The sequence below is a fragment of the Centruroides sculpturatus genome, unplaced genomic scaffold (assembly GCF_000671375.1).
Source record: "Centruroides sculpturatus isolate CEXI.00-Female unplaced genomic scaffold, Cexi_2.0 scaffold1338, whole genome shotgun sequence".
In the NCBI taxonomy this organism is placed as follows: domain Eukaryota; kingdom Metazoa; phylum Arthropoda; class Arachnida; order Scorpiones; family Buthidae; genus Centruroides; species Centruroides sculpturatus.
In genome coordinates this window covers 77,548-99,351 of record NW_019385795.1, presented here as the reverse complement: position 1 = coordinate 99,351, position 21,804 = coordinate 77,548, and the positions used below count along the sequence as shown (strand labels likewise).

Below are 21,804 nucleotides of genomic sequence, written 5' to 3'. Positions count from 1 at the left end.
ATTTTTCTTTTTCTGAATTTGGATATAAGGAAAGGAAAATTTTATTATTATTATTTTTTTAAACTTAAATTTATATTTCTTTATTTTAGGGATTATTTGGGGAAACTTAAAGATATTATTTTAAAAAAATTCTTTGTAACCTATTGCTAAATATTTAATTTATAGGGAATAATTCGAGATAAATTCAAGTTATTTTGGGTAGAAAAATGAATCTTAAGTGTTTTTTTTTTTTTGTAGAGAAATTTTCGTTTTTATAATTTANTTAATCTATTTATTTAAAATTTTATTTTATTTTTAAGAGAGGAATTTCCTCTTATTTGAACGTAAAGAAACATTATATAAATAGAAAAATTCTTCAAGAACATTATGTTTACGTTTAAACTTAATTATATAAATAATATTTTACTTAAATTTTTTGCTCCGTCTTCTAAATATTTTATATTAAAATTTATTTCATAATAGATTCTACTTTAATTGATAAAAAATAAATAATACATTAACTAATATTAGGATTAAAAATATTGTTAAATTACATTTGAATGTTTTGTAATTTTTTTATTATTATTTCGAAAAAATCGATATCGAAATGTTACTGTAATTGTAAATTCTTTATTTTTATATTTTTATTTGACCCTATTTTATAATGTATGTGATGTTTAGTTGGCACTTAGTTTGTTCTAGATTTTCAAAATAAATGTTTTCTTTTATTATTTTTCATATCGAAAATCTGTATAATAAGGGTATTTTCGTAAAACAAAATGTCCTAAAAACCCTATAATAGAGAAATTTCCCTAAAAAAAAGGGATTTTTCAGTAGTAAATTTTTTTCTTTTAGGGAAAATAAAATATCCTTATTATACACATTTTCGATAGGGAAAATAATATCTTATTTTAAAAATGTAACGTGCGAAATTTCCCCACGAAAACCCTAACATAAGGAAATTCCCTGAATAAAAAGGGAGTTTTTCGGTAATAAACTTTCCGTTTCTTTTAAGGAAATTTCCCTTATTATGTAGCTTTTTTCACTGGGAAAATTTTCATATTTTATGTTCTAAAACAAGAAATTTGAAGTACTTGAATTACTTATCTTCTTATACATTAAGAGTAAACATCTAAATGAAACTAATCTATCAAATTTTTGACAGCAAGATAAACAGATGATTAAACTTTTTATCTTTTTAACTAAAATAAATATTGATAAATATATGAAGAGTAAATGTGTAACATTCGAGGAAAATTATAATTTCAGGTGTGATAAACCACGAAGTAAACAGACTTCATCAATATTACGCTTATGTAAACTTGTAAATATACCTGTAAAGTTGAATAATTAAAAATTTTTAAAATATTTTTCGTAAGCGTGCATGTTGCACGGTTTATGTTTACTCGGTGCAATTCTGTACCACGTGCTTGGCATTCCTCTAACACGATATGTGTTAGTGATCAGGAAAAATTCCGATCATGTGACATTTCACAACCCCTGTTTCTTACAGTAATATTTCAACACACTGTCCAAGTCAATATATTAACAATTTCTATTATTATAGGAACCACATCCGAGCCTCCCCTTGGTAGTATTTTTACAGCTATGGCGTGACAAGTTGGGATTAAAGTCCAAACTTTCTTTTGTGAATATGGAAAAATGCAATATTTATCGCCTTCTTTATCTGTATAATAATAAACTATAATGATTTATATTGAGTCAAGGCTGGTTTTTTCGGATGTTACCTTTGAACGTCCATTATTCTGTGGCTATATATAAATTTATGATGACCAGTAGCTTTGTAGAGAAAGTTTATAACTAGTACAACTGCAGAATACCGTTTAAAATAGATAGGAGAGTAATATAAAGAGTTGTGTATCATATGAAAATTATATGAAAGCTGAATTTTACTCGAGAGAATCATGTTTCCTGCCAAAGTAAGTAGATTTAGCTTAAATAATTTTATATTTCGCCGAATTCTACTGTAATAAGAATGTCCTGATCAATCGTTGTTATAGAGTTAGGATAATTATAATGTTAATTAATAAGTAAACCCGTGGTAGTTATATCACAATAGTGTCATTATTTATTAAAAATGCTATGATTGTTTATAGAATAAGGTTTTCCTTGTATTCTACTTAATAAATAATCATTTTATTTTATTTTTATGTTCGAATCTTTCCGTCCTATCGGCACTAAAAAGGCTTTTTCGCCATGCCTATCGTGGGTGCTAGGCATATAATCAAGGCAGTCGGGTGGTGAGGAATGGGATCGACATTAAGAAATAATTGTGACGCCATTACTCTGTGTATAAAATTACCGATTATGCTTTTTCTTGTGTTTTGTATTAAGACTTTTGATTTTAAGTATTATTTTTTTATTTTTTCCAGTGGTAAAACCAGTAAACACTGGTAGTTAGTCTTGGTTCACGCCTCGCGAACAGGTTAGCCACGTGTTTTCCGGGTATTCTTCACATGTCTAACACCCAAATAGCGGCCAATTTCTCTTAAACGTCCTTCTGGGAGTCACTCCGCCTTGACAGATTACTCACGTTGCAATTACCTTGTCTTAATCCATTAATTCTACAATCTTACATTTTTCAAATTTCTTTCGAATCTCTTTCGATTTCATCCATTTTTTTACAATATGATTCTAAATGTATAGGCCTACATTTTAATGATTTTTATTGTTAAGTGTAATTTTAAGTTCTAAATTCATTATGAAACTTCTCTAGATAAATTGCATGGCCAATGATAATATATTGTATACAATATACCAATCAACTTTTGTTGTTCGAGAAGATTCACTTGAATCTTCCTGATACTCTTGGATTTTTACAGTGATTATTATAGAGGAGAAGGTGGTATTATGGAACACTGCGGGTATTATGGAACCACCTCATTTCGAACTGATAATAAAGGCAAACTGTAGCGGAATGTGGCTGAACTGAACTAGACAGACATCCATAGCAAGGGGAAAACCCGTTTTACTTCAGTTAAACGGTTGTCCGCATTTAATCAGCAAATTTGTTTTTTTCAAAATTCGCAAGTTTTGAATGCTAAGTGAATTTAATTATTTTTAAAATATAAATCGTGTAGTTGTAGGTTCACTGGTGCATGTATTCCGTTCCAGAGACTTAGGGGTACATATTAATCTGTGTGATGTTCACGTTTTTTAAATTTTGGTCTCGACAGACATAAGTTAATTCGAGATGGCGATGCGTGAAATACGGACCCCTTTGGTGCTTTTACAGTAATATGGAACTCAACTCCTCCGAACTCTCTCTTTGCAATCAGACATTCGTCCGGAGCAATTTGGGAAAAAGACACTAGGTAGAAAGTCTGAAAATATCGAAAAAGAGCTGCTGGAATATATATTGTTGATGGAGGTCATATTTTTCTATTATAAAAGCATTTTTGCGATAAAATACATTGGAGTAAATAATTTTGTAATTATTTAACATTTTTTGTCCTTTCCTATTTGTTTTTGGCTACATTAAAGCATTTTTTTGAAAATATACAGTAAGGTTCCATATTACCACCCGATTTTTTCTAAGCCTACTTTCGGACTTTTTGTACAAAACCCTTCAAAAACCATACTTATGATTACACTAGCGAGAAATCCAATTAGGAACATTTAGTTTACTAGTTACCAGTACTTTTCGCACAAAAACTGTGGGTGTAGTTATGATACCTTGTTTACAATTCACTAAAATGTAATTGGGGTTCCATAATACCACCTTCTCCTCTAATATATATTTATTAAATTTGTGATATAAATGCATATATTAGTCAATTAATATTTTCATGTTTTATGTGATAATTTACTCTAATAATAACTTTATTCGTAAGATTTAACTTTAATTTAAAATTTCGTATAAAGCGGCTGAAGATTATTACCATTAAGATAAGGCACAGAGATAGTCTATCATTAGTATATGTACAAAATATGGGCTAGAAAGAAGAAAATACATAATGAAGGATGCAAATCTATCGTATTTTTATCTGATAAAGTTTACAAGTTTATGCTAAGTGTTATAATTATTGCAGGAGAGTGGATTGCAGCTAAGACGTTAATCAACCGCTCGGGAGGATCGGTTCAATCCAAGAGAACTCCCAGGAACATATTGTCATTATCAACTACCTGCAAATTCCGCGTGCCCATTCCACACCATCCGGCTCCCCCAATTTTTGAACTGGTCAAATCCATAACAGGCCTGAAGAGTCCAAAAGACGGAGTTTTTTAAAAAATAGTTACAGCAGCAAGCAATAAAATTGCTTTGTGTGTGAACGTTATAAGAATATTTTAAAACTAGTTCTTAACAATTTTCTGCGAACATCCGTGCTTGTGTACTTAACTGCTGAAACATACGTAGGATCATTGTTTACCGTATTTGAAGAAGCAGTCACGTGACACCTGTATTTTTCGTTTATTGGTTAAACCAGTGAGAAATTCGTCGGGTGATCCGCATTTAAAAATTTGTTTCGTAATAGGTTAAATATCGAAATTATTAAACCCAATCAAGCCTTAATATGAATTTTAAATTAGAAGTTAGTATTGATGCTGATGTACTGTACTGTTTCGGTAAATTATATTCGAGAAAACGCCATTCTCATTGATTAATCCTGAATCGTACACTTAAACGTCATAAAATTACGAATTGCCGATAAGATAAACTTTATATCATAATCACTTTTGACAGATGCTTCTTATTATCGAATTTAATATTGATATCTAATTGTAGATATTTTTAGAAAACAAAACAAACCAATATAAATAAATGGCTTAATTTATTATTGTAATCATTTCAAATGGTTCGGCTCATAATTGTGTTTACTATTGATATTTAAGAACATCGATTATAAATTTCCATTTTTAACCCGTCGAAATTGAAATTGTACGTGCCGTAACTAGCCGTTCCTATGCCCTGTGCAAGAATTTGCATTTAAGCCCCTTAATCAATTAGGTTTGGGAAAATAATAAAACAAATACATGCATTTTGGGCCCCTTATAAGTGGACTCTGTGCGGGTGCACCTGTTTCACCTGCCTAGTTACGGCAATATGAAAAAGTATTAAAAATTTATGATAATAATTCATTTTTTGTGGGTCCTTGACACTTGAGAGCCCAGGGCTTAAGCCCTATTAGTCCCCATGTAGATCTGCCCCTGTATGCAATATATATGTTACCGCTAAACCTCGAAATCCGTTAATGTGCGCATTACCTAGCTAATCTGCAGATTAACTAGGGTGATCCGTTAAAGCTGCGAAAATTATTCCATTTCTCAAATTACCTAGGTAATGTTCAGATTATCTAGGTAATCTGCAAATTACCTACTAGGCACTCGGTAAAGTGAAAATAAGATTTTTGCTGGAACAACAGCAACGTTTCTGTACGCTTAAATTAACATAATGTTATTTATTTAATTTTCAATATCTAAAGAATCAAGTTAATACAATCAACAAATTAGTTGATTGAATCAATCATCAATCAATTAAAAAAACTTTAATACAAAAATCAAACGGTTTAAAATATTACTACAATTAGGGAAATGAATTTGCAAAACATATGATAAAATTGTACTTACTTATTAGTGCAATCTAAAGATTGGTGACACTTTGAATTACGTAGCAATTGGTTTTTGCGACAAGCACGCCTATTTGTGGTACATTTAGATTTGCAGTCACATTTTCTGAAACCCTGCCCAGTACCAAGGGATTGTTTTATTGCTGTTTGACGTAAAGATATTTCTACAGCAGGGACATCCATCTTCTTTCGTTAAAAATCTCTCTTTGCAAACACTGAATTCAGATTTTGCATACAATTGTTTTAAAATACCTGTTTTAGTATCAAGTTTATAAAAGCCATCCTCTGTTTTACTAAGAACCACAGCTAAAATTGAACGTGCATCAGTTTTTGCTCTGTCTTCTTCGGGTACTTTAATTCTCACAGCGAAACCTTCATCGACGTTTGGGTGCTTTGCATTAGAAACTGCTAACATTTTCTTTGCTTGCTTTTCTAAACATTTCTTGGCTTCATCACGCTGTATTTTCTGATCCATATTCTTTTTACAGATGATGCACAATACATTCTTACCATACCCTTCCTCTTTAGGATCTACTTCACCACAAACTGCGTGAACAAACATATTACACGATTTACACTTGTGAGCACTTGATGCTGCTTTTGAGCAAACAATACAGACTATGTCTTGTATAGTGCTCTTTACAGGCTCCGTACGAAACTGTGATGGCGATTCTGCTGAAGTTGAGAGTAACTCAGTGATGACTTCTTCAACTTGCAGAGGCGATTCCTTGGAGGTGCAGGGTAACTGAATATTCTTCGTGACTGCATCATCAATCAACGGTATAGAAGGCAGTTTAAGATTACTATCGGTAAATTCTTGTATTTCTATAGGTGATTCTGTAGAAGCGGGAGATAACGGAATGTCCTCTTGAGTAAGATTTGACTGTGTGATTCTCTGAAAAATTAGAAGATTCTCTTGTGAATCTTCTAATTTTTCAAGGTCTTCTTCAGTTTTTATCGAATGTCAAACAATTCTCCTAACCATGGGTTAAAAATACAGTACGACTCGGTTAACTAAATTTAGGGCTAACTTATATTACAAATAATACGTATTTTACTAGTATTGCTTCTATAATTCATTTAAAATTTAATTATAAAGGCATCTAGAGAAAAAAATTATTCTAACCAATTGTCTAGCGTCTTCAATTGTATATTTTATTATTATTAATTATAATTAATTATCGAAAATGTATTCAATATAGAAATAAATAGATGCAAAAATAAAACGATTTATAAATGACGATGTCGATAATAAATAATAATAAATAAAATTATAGTTTCACGAAATATTTCTGTTTTATTCAGATGTCGCCACCGTTAGTGCACGCCGAAAGCATGTTTTGAGTGGCCAGTGCGTGACAAAGTGGTATTTACTTTGAATATAGGTTTCGATTTCTTTAAAGGGTTGCATAAATGTACCGAACGAGTTAGTATAAGTAAAATGTCTGCAGGGAAAACGATAATTGTAAGTTTCTCGAGTTATCTTTACAATTATGTAGTCGTTTAAGGCGGAATTTCTATTTCGTTTGCAATGTTGTGCACGTGTGAGTGGGCGAGATTTTGAAATTATCATCTTGATGAATTAAAATTATTTGAGGTAGTATTTCTCCCTCAATTTTTCTTTCTATACAGCTTCTACAGTACTACCAATTAAAATACACAGGCAGTTATACCCAGATGCAAATGAGAAGCGATATATTCGTAAATACAATACTACTTAATTGTTATAAATTCATTCCTACCCTATGGTTCATACTTAAAACGAAAGTGAAACTAGAAATCATGTGATAAGCAGTATCTAATCTTTACATGATTTTACCTCATACATTTTCTAATTTCGTACATTATTCATTTCATTTTTAATGCATTGTAGTTTTCAGGCATACAAATTGAACGTATGTATCTTATCATATAAATTTTGAGGTAATTTGTACGGTATTTAGTAAATATATGTGTAATAGACAGTTAATTAAAAAAAACAAGTCTATATCTTGGTAATTAACATATAAACAGGTATTTGTGATTATAAAATTGGCTATAATTAATATGATTGTACTCTAATTAACAAATAATTTTTCAGTAAATTTTAGATTATTAACAGGTAAATTTTAGATTATTAATAATTCTAGTTATATACATAACTAGAATTATTTGTTAAATGATTATGCTACATATGTTGTTAAATCTGGTTATAGACTATATATTCTGTTGTAGCATGTATGTTAGTGATGCATTGTATTGTTCTTATACTTTATTTAATATTATGAAACAACTAAAACAACAATCTAGTGTGTTAAAAATAAAGATGCACATTGTGGCTCCATTCCAGAATAAAGAAACAAGTGGAAAATATTGTTATAAATAGCTCTAACTACATTGAGATATTTCATAGTCATTTCATAATTAATTTGAACACAAATTTCTAAAGAATTTCTACTGTATATGTTTATATTTTGTAGAATTTTACATTTAATAAAAGACATTTAATTATAATTTTATTTCGGTAAGTATTTTTAAAATATTTAAATAAACAAATCAAAGTTTCATATTCAGAAAAAATTTTTTTTTATCAGAACAAAGTTAAAGAATTAAAATATGTATTGTTATCCTGAAAATGGGTCAGCGAGTAGCCAAAAAAAATTAATGGAAGAAAATAAAAATACTTGATGTAAAATATTATGAAACTTGGCACCAACTTTTTAAAGAAATAAATAAATCACTGCTAATGTCAAAAAGCCAACTTTTTTATTAAATAAAAGAAATGTTATTAGTTGAAATCTGACCATCCTCAGATAGAATCTTAGATTTAATAAAATCTATAATTGTATAATTGATAAATTCTATAATTGTATATTTCAGAATAAAGTTTTATAAACCCAAAGTTTTATATTCTATGCTATTCTATTCTAAACAGTTAAATGTAAGATATTGAACTGATGATGGTTACATTTTGATAGAAAACATTTATTTAATAAAAAGTTGGTTTTCTGAAATGAGCAGCAATTTCTTACTTTAAAGATTGCTTAAGTAAAGTAGTATTTACTTACTTACACTTAACTAAAAAGTAATAAGTGTCATTTTATATAAAACATACAACAATATATAAATGAAGCTGTAAACTAAACAATAATCAGTGTCAAATTTTATCAATTTTGGTACAGAAATTAATAAACAGATTTGTTGGTAAAGGTGAACATAATGTTCTCTCTTAATAAGTGTAATGAATTATTCTAATAGTTAGATGTATTTAGGAAAAAAAAGGATTGGCTCGTGTTGGATTTGTTCTCATCTCGTAATCCTGATGTGTGTTTTAGTTACATCATTGTATGATGCCAGATTAAGCTTTCTATTCATTCGTTTATGATAGCAGAAAACTCATATACTGTACTTTAATTGGCACTGTGCCATTAGGAACTGTTTATTACTTAATTTTTTTGGCATTTGGTTAAATTAAATGTCTGGTGTGGTATCTATCAGTATGGTCTGACTGACAGCCTGCAGGCCACATCCAGTTCAATCGTTAGATAATTGGCTTGCATCATAGTTATATGAAAACTATCAATTTTTATTGGCATTCTGTCATAATGACTTTCTAATAAACTAGCATATTGCTCAGTACTGTCATTAAAATATAAGCTAGCTATACTTTTTGTTATTTGGTTAAGTATTCAAAATTTTATATGTATAGGGGAGGGTGGGGATGAAAGGGACAAGGGATGAAAGGGACAGCCTCTATAACTTGCTGCTAAATTACTTATGGAGCTTCGCTATTTCATGGATAGATGACACTAATAGTCCATAGTTTTCACACATTTGTAGGGTCCAATACATTAGCACCAGTGTTTGGAATGCCTGGATGAGCAGAAAACGCATGCAAAAGTAAGTTTTTTTCATTTCTTACATTTAGGGGTAAAATCTCAAACATAGNAAATGTGAAAATGTTCAACTACCAATATAATAGGATGAATTCACAATATGGTCAGAATAAAGTAAAGGTCTAATGAATCTTTTGCACTAAAAATAAAACTGATTAGAAGTGAACTTTTTCAGTGAAAAATAAAAATATGAATTTTGTCCCTTTCATCCCCACCCTCCCCTATATATGTGTTATTGGCAATATGTGAAAAGCTGGCATTTTTGGGAAAAGGTATGATATATCCAAGAAATACAAAATAAGTATAGGACTTTCTTATTGAAGAAAACAAACAAAAATAAAATATGAATCCACTTGTAACAAGGAAGGAAAGAATTTTATTTTAAATTATACTTAATTGTCTTTCTCACAAAAAAGTAAAACTTGAAAAGAGTGTCATGAAAAGTCCTTCATTAAAAATACATAAATGAGTGAGCAATTATTTATTGTGACATTGTCACAATTCCGGGCTGCAAGTTTTAATCATATTTTTAATTAATTTAATTTGAAATATATGCTCTCTGCCTCAAATTAGTAGTGCTTGCCCCTGTACATCATACTTTTCCTTTAACAATAGAGTTGTGCCGGTTATCTATCTAACACCTTTTAGGGAAAATTTTTCAATTGAAATAATGTGACTTTCAGTTTTCATTGGAAGTTCGTATATAGTTAAGTGGGCCTCCTGTCCCTGAGGTTTCCATATCTGGTCTGAGCTTTCATCTATCTAACAGTGTTCTCAACATTGATGACAGTGGAAATTTATAGGTCTACAATTTTTTCAGATTGCAGCTGAAAAAAACCATAGTCTTCACAATAACACCTTTCTGAATATCTTTTTGTTTCTTCTGGCACAGCTCACAAAGGTGAAGGTACAGTACAGTTCAATATCATGATGAGTATTTGCCTGAAGTTCTTTCAATATTCTGCCATGTCCTCCATGGCAATGGCCAAATGAGTGTTATGAAGTACGAGTATGTTAAATAACTTGTATGTTAAATAACTCAGTCCATGATCTAGAACTGGATAACACTAATTCCTTCTTTAACAGGATAAGTCAGTTTACATTTGTTTTCTGCTAACATCAATCACATTATAGCAGTTCAGCAGCCAATAGTTCCTTCTTAGTAGTCATCTTTGACTTTTTCACATCGCTCAATAATTTCTAGTAAGTAGTTTTGGTTTGGAAAACGATGTTTTTTTGCAGCATTGGCTTGCACTTTAGACAGTTCTTCATAGAATTGTTATTGCATGTTAACATGCCATAATTCCTTCTCGGTCATTACACATAGCTCTTCCATTTTCATACAGCACAGTATGGGCTGTATGAAAATGCTGAACAAATTCAAAGTCTTTGCTGAACAAATTCAAAGTAGCATGTTTCATCACTTCTGAACAGACTGAAATGCAAATGGGGTTATTCTCTGTCTGAGGCAAGTGTTAAAAGTCATGTGGCAAGGTATGTGACTTTCCTACATCTTTTCAATAAAAGCCTTTTCATGACTCTTTTAATACTTTGCCTAAAAAGCATTTGTCATTCTGTATAATGCTTAGGTATTACACATACATAAGGAAAGTATATATAATAATAAAATAATTTGGATATTTTGTGCTTTGCCCAAAAATGCCATGCATTCTATACAGTGCCTGTTTTTCATACATTGCCAGTAACATAGAGTTTTAGATAGTATAACTGGCGATGAATGTATTTGCACAGTAAGCCATTGTATAAAAAGCATTTGTCGTTCTGTATAATGCTTAGGTATTACATACATAAGGAAAGTATATATAATAATAAAATAATTTGGATATTTTGTGCTTTGCCCAAAAATGCCATGCATTCTATACAATGCCTGCTTTTCATACATTGCCAGTAACATAGAGTTTTAGATAGTATAACTGGCGATGAATGTATTTGCACAGTAAGCCATTGTATAAAAAGCATTTGTCGTTCTGTATAATGCTTAGGTATTACATACATAAGGAAAGTATATATAATAATAAAATAATTTGGATATTTTGTGCTTTGCCCAAAAATGCCATGCATTCTATACAATGCCTGCTTTTCATACATTGCCAGTAACATAGAGTTTTAGATAGTATAACTGGCGATGAATGTATTTGCACAGTAAGCCATTGTATANTTTTTTTTTTTTTTTTTTTTTTTTTTTTTTTTTTTTTTTTTTTTTTTTTTTTTTTTTTTTTTTTTTTTTTTTTTTTTTTTTTTTTTTTTTTTTTTTTTTTTTTTTTTTTTTTTTTTTTTTTTTTTTTTTTTTTTTTTTTTTTTTTTTTTTTTTTTTTTTTTTTTTTTTTTTTTTTTTTTTTTTTTTTTTTTTTTTTTTTTTTTTTTTTTTTTTTTTTTTTTTTTTTTTTTTTTTTTTTTTTTTTTTTTTTTTTTTTTTTTTTTTTTTTTTTTTTTTTTTTTTTTTTTTTTTTTTTTTTTTTTTTTTTTTTTTTTTTTTTTTTTTTTTTTTTTTTTTTTTTTTTTTTTTTTTTTTTTTTTTTTTTTTTTTTTTTTTTTTTTTTTTTTTTTTTTTTTTTTTTTTTTTTTTTTTTTTTTTTTTTTTTTTTTTTTTTTTTTTTTTTTTTTTTTTTTTTTTTTTTTTTTTTTTTTTTTTTTTTTTTTTTTTTTTTTTTTTTTTTTTTTTTTTTTTTTTTTTTTTTTTTTTTTTTTTTTTTTTTTTTTTTTTTTTTTTTTTTTTTTTTTTTTTTTTTTTTTTTTTTTTTTTTTTTTTTTTTTTTTTTTTTTTTTTTTTTTTTTTTTTTTTTTTTTTTTTTTTTTTTTTTTTTTTTTTTTTTTTTTTTTTTTTTTTTTTTTTTTTTTTTTTTTTTTTTTTTTTTTTTTTTTTTTTTTTTTTTTTTTTTTTTTTTTTTTTTTTTTTTTTTTTTTTTTTTTTTTTTTTTTTTTTTTTTTTTTTTTTTTTTTTTTTTTTTTTTTTTTTTTTTTTTTTTTTTTTTTTTTTTTTTTTTTTTTTTTTTTTTTTTTTTTTTTTTTTTTTTTTTTTTTTTTTTTTTTTTTTTTTTTTTTTTTTTTTTTTTTTTTTTTTTTTTTTTTTTTTTTTTTTTTTTTTTTTTTTTTTTTTTTTTTTTTTTTTTTTTTTTTTTTTTTTTTTTTTTTTTTTTTTTTTTTTTTTTTTTTTTTTTTTTTTTTTTTTTTTTTTTTTTTTTTTTTTTTTTTTTTTTTTTTTTTTTTTTTTTTTTTTTTTTTTTTTTTTTTTTTTTTTTTTTTTTTTTTTTTTTTTTTTTTTTTTTTTTTTTTTTTTTTTTTTTTTTTTTTTTTTTTTTTTTTTTTTTTTTTTTTTTTTTTTTTTTTTTTTTTTTTTTTTTTTTTTTTTTTTTTTTTTTTTTTTTTTTTTTTTTTTTTTTTTTTTTTTTTTTTTTTTTTTTTTTTTTTTTTTTTTTTTTTTTTTTTTTTTTTTTTTTTTTTTTTTTTTTTTTTTTTTTTTTTTTTTTTTTTTTTTTTTTTTTTTTTTTTTTTTTTTTTTTTTTTTTTTTTTTTGAAATGATCTGTCAATCTGCCATATTGGATTGCTTATTTTGTAATATTTTTATAGGTGTTTTAACTCTTCAAAAAATAAATTGAAACAAAAAAATTGTGAATTGATCCCCCATAAAATGACTTGGTATTTAATTTTGCCAGAATCAGAGTCAGCCTACTAAAATTATCAGGAGGCGAGTGTTTTTTTACCAACTCTACAGCCCTGCTTCTGAGCTCTGCTTCAGATTTTCTGCTTTCCTTTAAATGGAGTGTAAATCAAAGCCGCCAATGTTCGAATTTAATTTTAAACTCTATATGGCTCAAAAGACATGAATCTGCATCATGATGTAATTAAGTTGTCTATGTTGATTGGATGGATTTCCATACATAGATTTTGTCTCTGGGCACCCAGAGGTTTTTTGGAGGTATGTTATATTGTTTTAATAAGTCCAGCATGAAGATTGTTGAACTACAATGTGAAGTGGTTATTGTCATGTTTGGTGTCATTCTAAACTTTGTATTTTTTGTCTTTATGTTCAGAAATTGAAATTATAACAATAAGAATAGAAAACCAAAACTTTCGTATACATACGTATAAAAACAGAACATGCAGAGAAACGTTTTATTAAAAATCATGCCGAAATTCAACAGGCATACATGCTATTATATTTCATAAGAGCTAGTTGATATAAAATTTCATAGGTTGGCTTCGTAAATTTAAAAACATTTAGGTTTTTGAATATTAGTTGTCTCTAATAAAGAAGTATTTTTATTTATTAAATGGCATTTTAAAAGTTTATTTATTAATAACTCAAAATAGTAAGTGGGCTGTTTAATAAAAGCTGTCACGAAAATCTTGTTTCTATTTGATAACCTTTTCTTATCTCAAAATGGACTTTGAAACTTTCTTATTTAGATTTCTTGAATGGTGTGATAAGATGGGCCGTTAACATCATATATAAAATTAGAACAAATATGAATTATAAATACGTTTTTTTTCCCCTGCAATCAAGATTTAGTTTGTGTGTGTGTATAAAAATATCCATTTTAAATATTTACTTGTGCTAAATTTAATGCCAAAGAAATGAAGTTTGATAAATTTGCAACTGCTAAATTGTGCTTTAGTACTGAATTTTGCTATTACAGAATTGTGTAATGTGTGTATTTTTTAATTTAATAATTAACTGATATAAAGTGCTGTAAATTAGGAAACTGCTTATTATATTCAATTTCTAACTCGTTTCTATTGAATTATTCTCAATTAAGAGTGCATGACGTGCAGTCTGCTGAATGTTTCACACCAATGCTTGATTTTGATAAAAATATTTTTGTGTTAACAGGCTTAAAATATCCATAAATGCATTATTATAATTTAAATTCATATAACGGGTGGGCAAGTAAGAGTTCAATGGGAGCCAAAATGTAGGTTTCGCAAAATGCATGGGAGCCACATTTATTATTCTGTACNAAGGCTTTCTGCTTTAGGCAGTTGCTCTTTGGATACCTCCTAGCTACCACTTGCTCTCTGCCTATGCATTGTATGGTGAAAATTAGATGTTTTCTATCAACCCTTAAATTTTTGTCCATGAGTTTTGAAACACCCTGTATATACATGTAATAATACCCATTATATATATATATATATAAGAATTTATGTAAAAATGAAGCTTACTCCAACATGCAGAAAATACAATAGCCTTATACTGACTGACTGGACATACTGGACTTCAGGAAATGAAACCACAGACAAACTTGCAAAACAAGACAACAGAAACCAAGCACGAACTTTCAGACCATACTATAAAGACTTATACAGCTGTATTAACAGTACAATACAACAAATGGCAAAATGGCAAGAGGACTGGAACAAACAACTCAACAATAAACTATACACTAACCAGAGTTAATAAAATAGACAACCAGCCACCAGGAAAACCGGAAAGAAGAAATAGTACTTGCCTGTCTGAGAACTGGATATACAAGATTAACACACAACTACCTATTAACAAAGGATACCCAACTGATGTGCTCAACATGCCAAACCCTACTTACTATCTGACATGTATTAATAAAGTGCCCTCAGTATAAAACAGCCAGAGAATGATACCTTCAACAACATATATCTTCAGATGACCAAGCTTTATGGAATATACTAGATTACAACAGACAAATTCAACCTATAATGGCATATCTGAAGGCAATAAACTTATATACAGAATTCTAGAACATACATATTAAGACCTAAAAGACCTGGCATTCTTTGCCTGCCTAGGTCCTTGTGCCACAAACTTCAACTCCAATCAACCAAAAATGAAGCTTCTTGATATCACTTCAAACTTGTTAAATCATTTGCAAGGTTTTATCAGGATAGTTTTGGAAAACAGTGAACCATAAGCATTAAAATTTTGACAATGATCAAATTCAGGTTTTAATTGAAAGATTGGAGTAGCATTGAATAGTTTAAAAATGTAAGGTATGGAATATGAAAACAAGTGTGATCTTGTATAAACATCACTAAGATTAATGAATTAATAATAAACCAAATGATTACTGTAATTAATGTGGCTAATTAAGTGCTATTATTAATGATTAACTATTAAGTAATTCGGTACTAGAGGTAAGTGTTACATAGCACCTAATGCTTATTATTAATTCATTGGGCTTAGTGATGTTTATATATTAGATCACACTTGTTTAATCACAAGATCACATGTATTAAATTTAATAATGTTTACTAATTAATTTACAATATTCTAAATTAGTGGGATCAATTATTTTCTTCCAGAATATATTAAATTAATTAGTAAATATTTTGATTATTAAATTTAATACGAGATAGCACCTAGTGCTTACCTCTAGTACCAAATTTCTTAATAATTAATCATTAATTAATTAATAATAGCAATTAATTACAGTGATCACTTCGTTCAAGTGTGATCTTTAGGATACCAGTTGTAATTCATATATCTTAAGTTTATTGGTGGTATGATAACATTCACTTTGCTTTTGAGTTTATGAAGAGTGAAAAATTCTTAGAAAATAGACTATTCATTTTTCAACAATTATCAACTATGCACAGCTAAAATACTTTTTGGTATAATGTGGAGAACATCTTCAGCAATGACAAGTCACATTATACATTAAAAAAATATGTCATTAATCCATTCAAGCTTATAACAGCTCTCATTCCTCCTTAAAACCAAACACATTAAAAAAAAATTTATCTTGGATCCAAAGCATTTGAAAATAACTTTTTTACACTATAATTTATTTAAAACTATAATGTAACTCTTGAGCTTCAAAATTTTAAATGTAGAAGTGTTAGGCTTTGTCAAAAGTAAGATCACAAATTTTTTTAAGTCTTGAAATAAAAAAAACATCTTAATACATCTTAATAAAGAACAAAAAATAAAAAAAAGGTTTTCAAAGACTGAAAATTTAAAAGATCAAATTTTTTAAGTCTAAAGTTTTAGCTTGAAATTGCTCAAAAAAACATTATTTAAATATGCTTGAATGGACATTATATGAAAAAAAATGAAAGTGTGTGATAGAGATAGTAATTGTCATTAAGTGAATAGTGTAAAGCTAAACAAGATGACGACAACAACGCAGTATATGACAAAAACAGTTGGTAAAAGGGGGGTTGGGCCTTACTCAGAGGTATAGCCCTAGAAGGAGAAAGGAAGAAAGGAGAGGTAAGGAGGTAGGATAAGGGAAGGAGGGGAGGGATGAAAGAATTAGCAATGGTAATAGAAGGGGGAAGAGAAGGAGGGGCTCCAGCTGGGATTTGTTTATTAAAACACAAAAATACAAAATTGCAATATATAATGTTTGTACGTGAAGACAGAAAGATGATTCACATGAACGATGATTGGCGCCGTGGTTGCTCTTACTTTACGATTGAAGGCTAATGATGGGTGCTGAAGAGTGATACAAGGAAGAAATCACACCCATACGTAGGTATCTGATTAAGTCCTAAAAGAAAATGGAGCCTTGATGTTGTCCTTGGATCCTGGAGTTATGGAGTCTGACTGTGCCTATTTAGTGAGTTAGCTGGCATATTGTCTTGGGTAGCAGTTGGGGTTTGATAGTCTGCTAAGTTTAGGTTGTTGATAAATTTGACGAATATGGTGTATATGTCCTTGTCCTCGAGGAATGCGCTGAGGTGGCAGGGCCAGTTGTGCCCTTTTTGGGTTGTCAGGTCTCTTAGTTGTTGACGATACTGATTGAACTTGGTACAAGTAAATATGATATGGAAAGGGTCATCCCTCTCCTTTACTTCACAGTCGCAAAGTCCATTTCCCTTCTTTAGGAAGCGATGAAGGTAGCACTTGAAATTGCCGTGGCCTGTGAGAATCTGCGTTATAGTATGAGTCGCACTCAGGTAAGTGAGGTGGGACCTATTGTTAACGTCTGGGAGGAAGTTGTGGGTATTTCGTCCAGTGTGGCTACTGTCCCAGTCGTTTTGCCACCTTGACATAGTGATGGCAGTAAGTTCCTTTGTGAGGAAGGAGATGGGAACGGAGGTGTAGGAGTAAGAGCAGGCTAGTTTATGAGCCTGCTTTGCCAGTTTGTCCACTGTTTCATTTCCGATATTGCCAGAATGACCCCTGACCCAATAGAAGGTGATATGGGTCACACTGGCTAGGGCGCTTAATGTGTCCAGACAGTTACTTATGATGGGGAGTTTACGGTTTCCTTTTTTTATCTGTTGCAGGGCTGTTTTGCTGTCAGTTATTATATTAATTGTTTTCCCAGTGAACTGCTGGATATTATCGTGTATATAACGGAGTGTTTTCCATATTGCAAAAGACTCCGCTTGATTCACAGAGCAACCCTCGTACAGCTTGTAAGCGGCATTCCAAAAGAGCTTTCTCTGGGGGTCCAGCAGGTGAACAGCTGCACCGACAGCGCCATTAGCCTTGGAGCCGTCCGTGTAAAAACTGAGTCCCCTCAAGGACTGAGGTGGATGTTGCACAAAGTTGAAGGTTAAGCTGTTTGCTGGGTGGATGGAAGTTTGGACCTTCTTGATGTCAAGGCCACTGTTAGCTACCTCGTCGATCAGGGGGTGTATTGTGTCCGGCAGTTTGTGATTTTTGATCATTTTGTGGATGGTATCAGGGNTTTTTTTTTTTTTTTTTTTTTTTTTTTTTTTTTTTTTTTTTTTTGAAATGATCTGTCAATCTGCCATATTGGATTGCTTATTTTGTAATATTTTTATAGGTGTTTTAACTCTTCAAAAAATAAATTGAAACAAAAAAATTGTGAATTGATCCCCCATAAAATGACTTGGTATTTAATTTTGCCAGAATCAGAGTCAGCCTACTAAAATTATCAGGAGGCGAGTGTTTTTTTACCAACTCTACAGCCCTGCTTCTGAGCTCTGCTTCAGATTTTCTGCTTTCCTTTAAATGGAGTGTAAATCAAAGCTGCCAATGTTCGAATTTAATTTTAAACTCTATATGGCTCAAAAGACATGAATCTGCATCATGATGTAATTAAGTTGTCTATGTTGATTGGATGGATTTCCATACATAGATTTTGTCTCTGGGCACCCAGAGGTTTTTTGGAGGTATGTTATATTGTTTTAATAAGTCCAGCATGAAGATTGTTGAACTACAATGTGAAGTGGTTATTGTCATGTTTGGTGTCATTCTAAACTTTGTATTTTTTGTCTTTATGTTCAGAAATTGAAATTATAACAATAAGAATAGAAAACCAAAACTTTCGTATACATACGTATAAAAACAGAACATGCAGAGAAACGTTTTATTAAAAATCATGCCAAAATTCAACAGGCATACATGCTATTATATTTCATAAGAGCTAGTTGATATAAAATTTCATAGGTTGGCTTCGTAAATTTAAAAACATTTAGGTTTTTGAATATTAGTTGTCTCTAATAAAGAAGTATTTTTATTTATTAAATGGCATTTTAAAAGTTTATTTATTAATAACTCAAAATAGTAAGTGGGCTGTTTAATAAAAGCTGTCACGAAAATCTTGTTTCTATTTGATAACCTTTTCTTATCTCAAAATGGACTTTGAAACTTTCTTATTTAGATTTCTTGAATGGTGTGATAAGATGGGCCGTTAACATCATATATAAAATTAGAACAAATATGAATTATAAATACGTTTTTTTTCCCCTGCAATCAAGATTTAGTTTGTGTGTGTGTATAAAAATATCCATTTTAAATATTTACTTGTGCTAAATTTAATGCCAAAGAAATGAAGTTTGATAAATTTGCAACTGCTAAATTGTGCTTTAGTACTGAATTTTGCTATTACAGAATTGTGTAATGTGTGTATTTTTTAATTTAATAATTAACTGATATAAAGTGCTGTAAATTAGGAAACTGCTTATTATATTCAATTTCTAACTCGTTTCTATTGAATTATTCTCAATTAAGAGTGCATGACGTGCAGTCTGCTGAATGTTTCACACCAATGCTTGATTTTGATAAAAATATTTTTGTGTTAACAGGCTTAAAATATCCATAAATGCATTATTATAATTTAAATTCATATAACGGGTGGGCAAGTAAGAGTTCAATGGGAGCCAAAATGTAGGTTTCGCAAAATGCATGGGAGCCACATTTATTATTCTGTACTGCGATTTTATTATATAAATATAATATAAAACAAATATTGAATTTTTTTAATAAAAATATTTTCACAAAATTGTGGAAATAAAATTGTAAAAATAATAATAAAAAGCAGAAATTAACACTTTCAGCAAGAGCTGCATCTAACTCAAAAAGAGCCACATGCGGATCTGAGTCGCATTTGCCCATGTCTGTCATATATTATGAATATTGGAGTTTAATATACAGTAGAGCATCGATTATCCAACCCCCGATTAACCATCACCTCGGTTAACCGACCGCGTTCTAGTCGGCAAATTCAAATATTTGCTAGTGATGTGGCGCTACAATATTTGGCTATGTCTTGGCTACTTTAATATTATTTTTGTTAAATTTTTGTGTGTTTTAGCTGGCATCAACGGCTCAACCATTGAAGGGAGGCCAATATTTAAATGAGACTTAATTTTCTAATTATGAGTGGTTGTTTGTTTCGTGAGCAATAAAATAATTTTAAAATAATTTTTACCGATAAAATAGCAACGATTATTATTTAAAAAAGAAAAAATTTGTTAGGCTAAACACCGATGAAAATTCAATGCGAAGTTGGTTAATAGTGATATACTAATATACTAATTACATGGGATATAATAATATACTACACTAATAATGGATTTTTTCATACTTTTCAGTTATCCGACTTTTCGATTATCCGACTTTTCAATTATCCGACCAACCCCAGTCCCCAATTGAGTCGGATAATCGATGCTCTACTGTACTCAATTCATAGATTTGTGCACATATATTTGTTTAATGTCCATATGGGTATGTTATTTTTAGCTATAATATTACATTGCAGTCCATTTAAAAACAATGCGACTTGAGGCAGTCTTGTTTGCCATTCTAGATTAACAATTCAAATAATTGTTTTTGAAAATTTTTTCACATATACTGTATATTTCCGCAGATAAGACAACAGTTGAATCATAAAAAAAAGGCCCCCAAAATCCAGGGTCATCTTATAGGACAGATACAAAAAAAATTAGATTGAAATTTATATAAATTAAAACCATTATAATAAAATGGACAAACTATAATTATTTACTAGTAGAGAGTAGGGTATGTCCACAAAATAGAATAGCCCTATACAATACAAACAGTATTTAATATTGTTATTTTCTGCATGTAAAAATTTAAGCATCTTTTAATTTGTGAAGTATATTTATGGTTTTTAAGTTATTACTAATAGAATTCTAATATTTAATAGCCTTCCTTATACTGTAAATAGCTGATAGTGCCAGTGGTGAGTTTATATAAAGGTAATAATCATATTTTCTTGAGGTACAGTTAGTTGATCTACATGGTTTATCAAAAGACTCAGTCAATAATAACTATAACAGGGGAGGAACAAGTCATAATGCCAGGAATTTCAATGAGCTTTAACTTTGTTAATGCATATTGAAAATAATCCGAGTTTCAGTATTTTGCCCAATGGACTTTAGTTTTCAAGATTTTAATGTTTAAAATTTGAACTATCAGCATACAAGTTACCAGAGAAAGGTAGATTGAACCAATTATAAGATGATTTGAGACCTCTGTAATAAATTCTCTAGCATGATAGATCTCGCATATAGAAATGTTTTATGTGCAACAACCCATCGTGTAGGAGCTATGTCACAAGATAGGGCAGGTAGCTCCTAAATACAATAATGAAAGGAAATAATGACATGAAATATGTATTTATTGTTAGAAAGTATGCTTGCAGACATTGTTTTTTAAAGACATTAATGCAGTCAAGCAAATATTGTGGGTATTGTTTGCATGGAAACTATTGTTGTTAGATGCAGAGAGCTTCTTGACTTTTCTCCTAGCCTTCCTATAACACATTATCATTTCAGGGAGCTCAGTTGAATCGTAAAGTTCATCCTTGACTACTTGCCCAAGCAAACTATATGATGTAATGCAAAAAAATCTGTAGTGCCATATTTACTGTGCATGATATGCTTTTGGCAGGGGTGCATTTGTTAATAGCAGTCACTCTGCTACTATTGGAGTGTGCTACTGTTCATTTGCATTTAGTAACAACAGTGAAAGAAAGAAAAAGATGGGGGTGCATGTACTATTGATAGTATCATGATAGAGAGATCTATGATTTAAAATCTGTTTTTAAAGAAAAAAGAAGGGTCTCAATTGTAAAATTTAACCATAAAATGGATTATCTTGCCAAATGAGCATTCAAAATAGACACAAAAGAATTAGAATGCT

The 21,804-nt window shown here is 29.1% G+C and overlaps 1 protein-coding gene across 3 annotated transcripts in view; it reads left to right on the top strand.

The window, feature by feature from the left end:
- Positions 1–1,564: 1,564 nt before the first annotated feature.
- The window catches only part of LOC111642177 (hypoxanthine-guanine phosphoribosyltransferase-like), a 51,520-nt gene continuing 31,280 nt past the window's right edge, over positions 1,565–21,804 (top strand). Inside the window, exon 1 of one of the 3 annotated variants that reach the window (XM_023388467.1) lies at positions 1,565–1,919. In XM_023388467.1, coding sequence (XP_023244235.1) covers positions 1,905–1,919 — 15 coding nt within the window. In that variant the 5' untranslated portion in view covers positions 1,565–1,904. Of the gene's footprint in view, positions 1,920–6,875; positions 7,033–7,414; positions 7,463–21,804 lie in introns of those variants that run through there. The other 2 variants (XM_023388466.1, XM_023388465.1) reach the window with 2 other exon arrangements.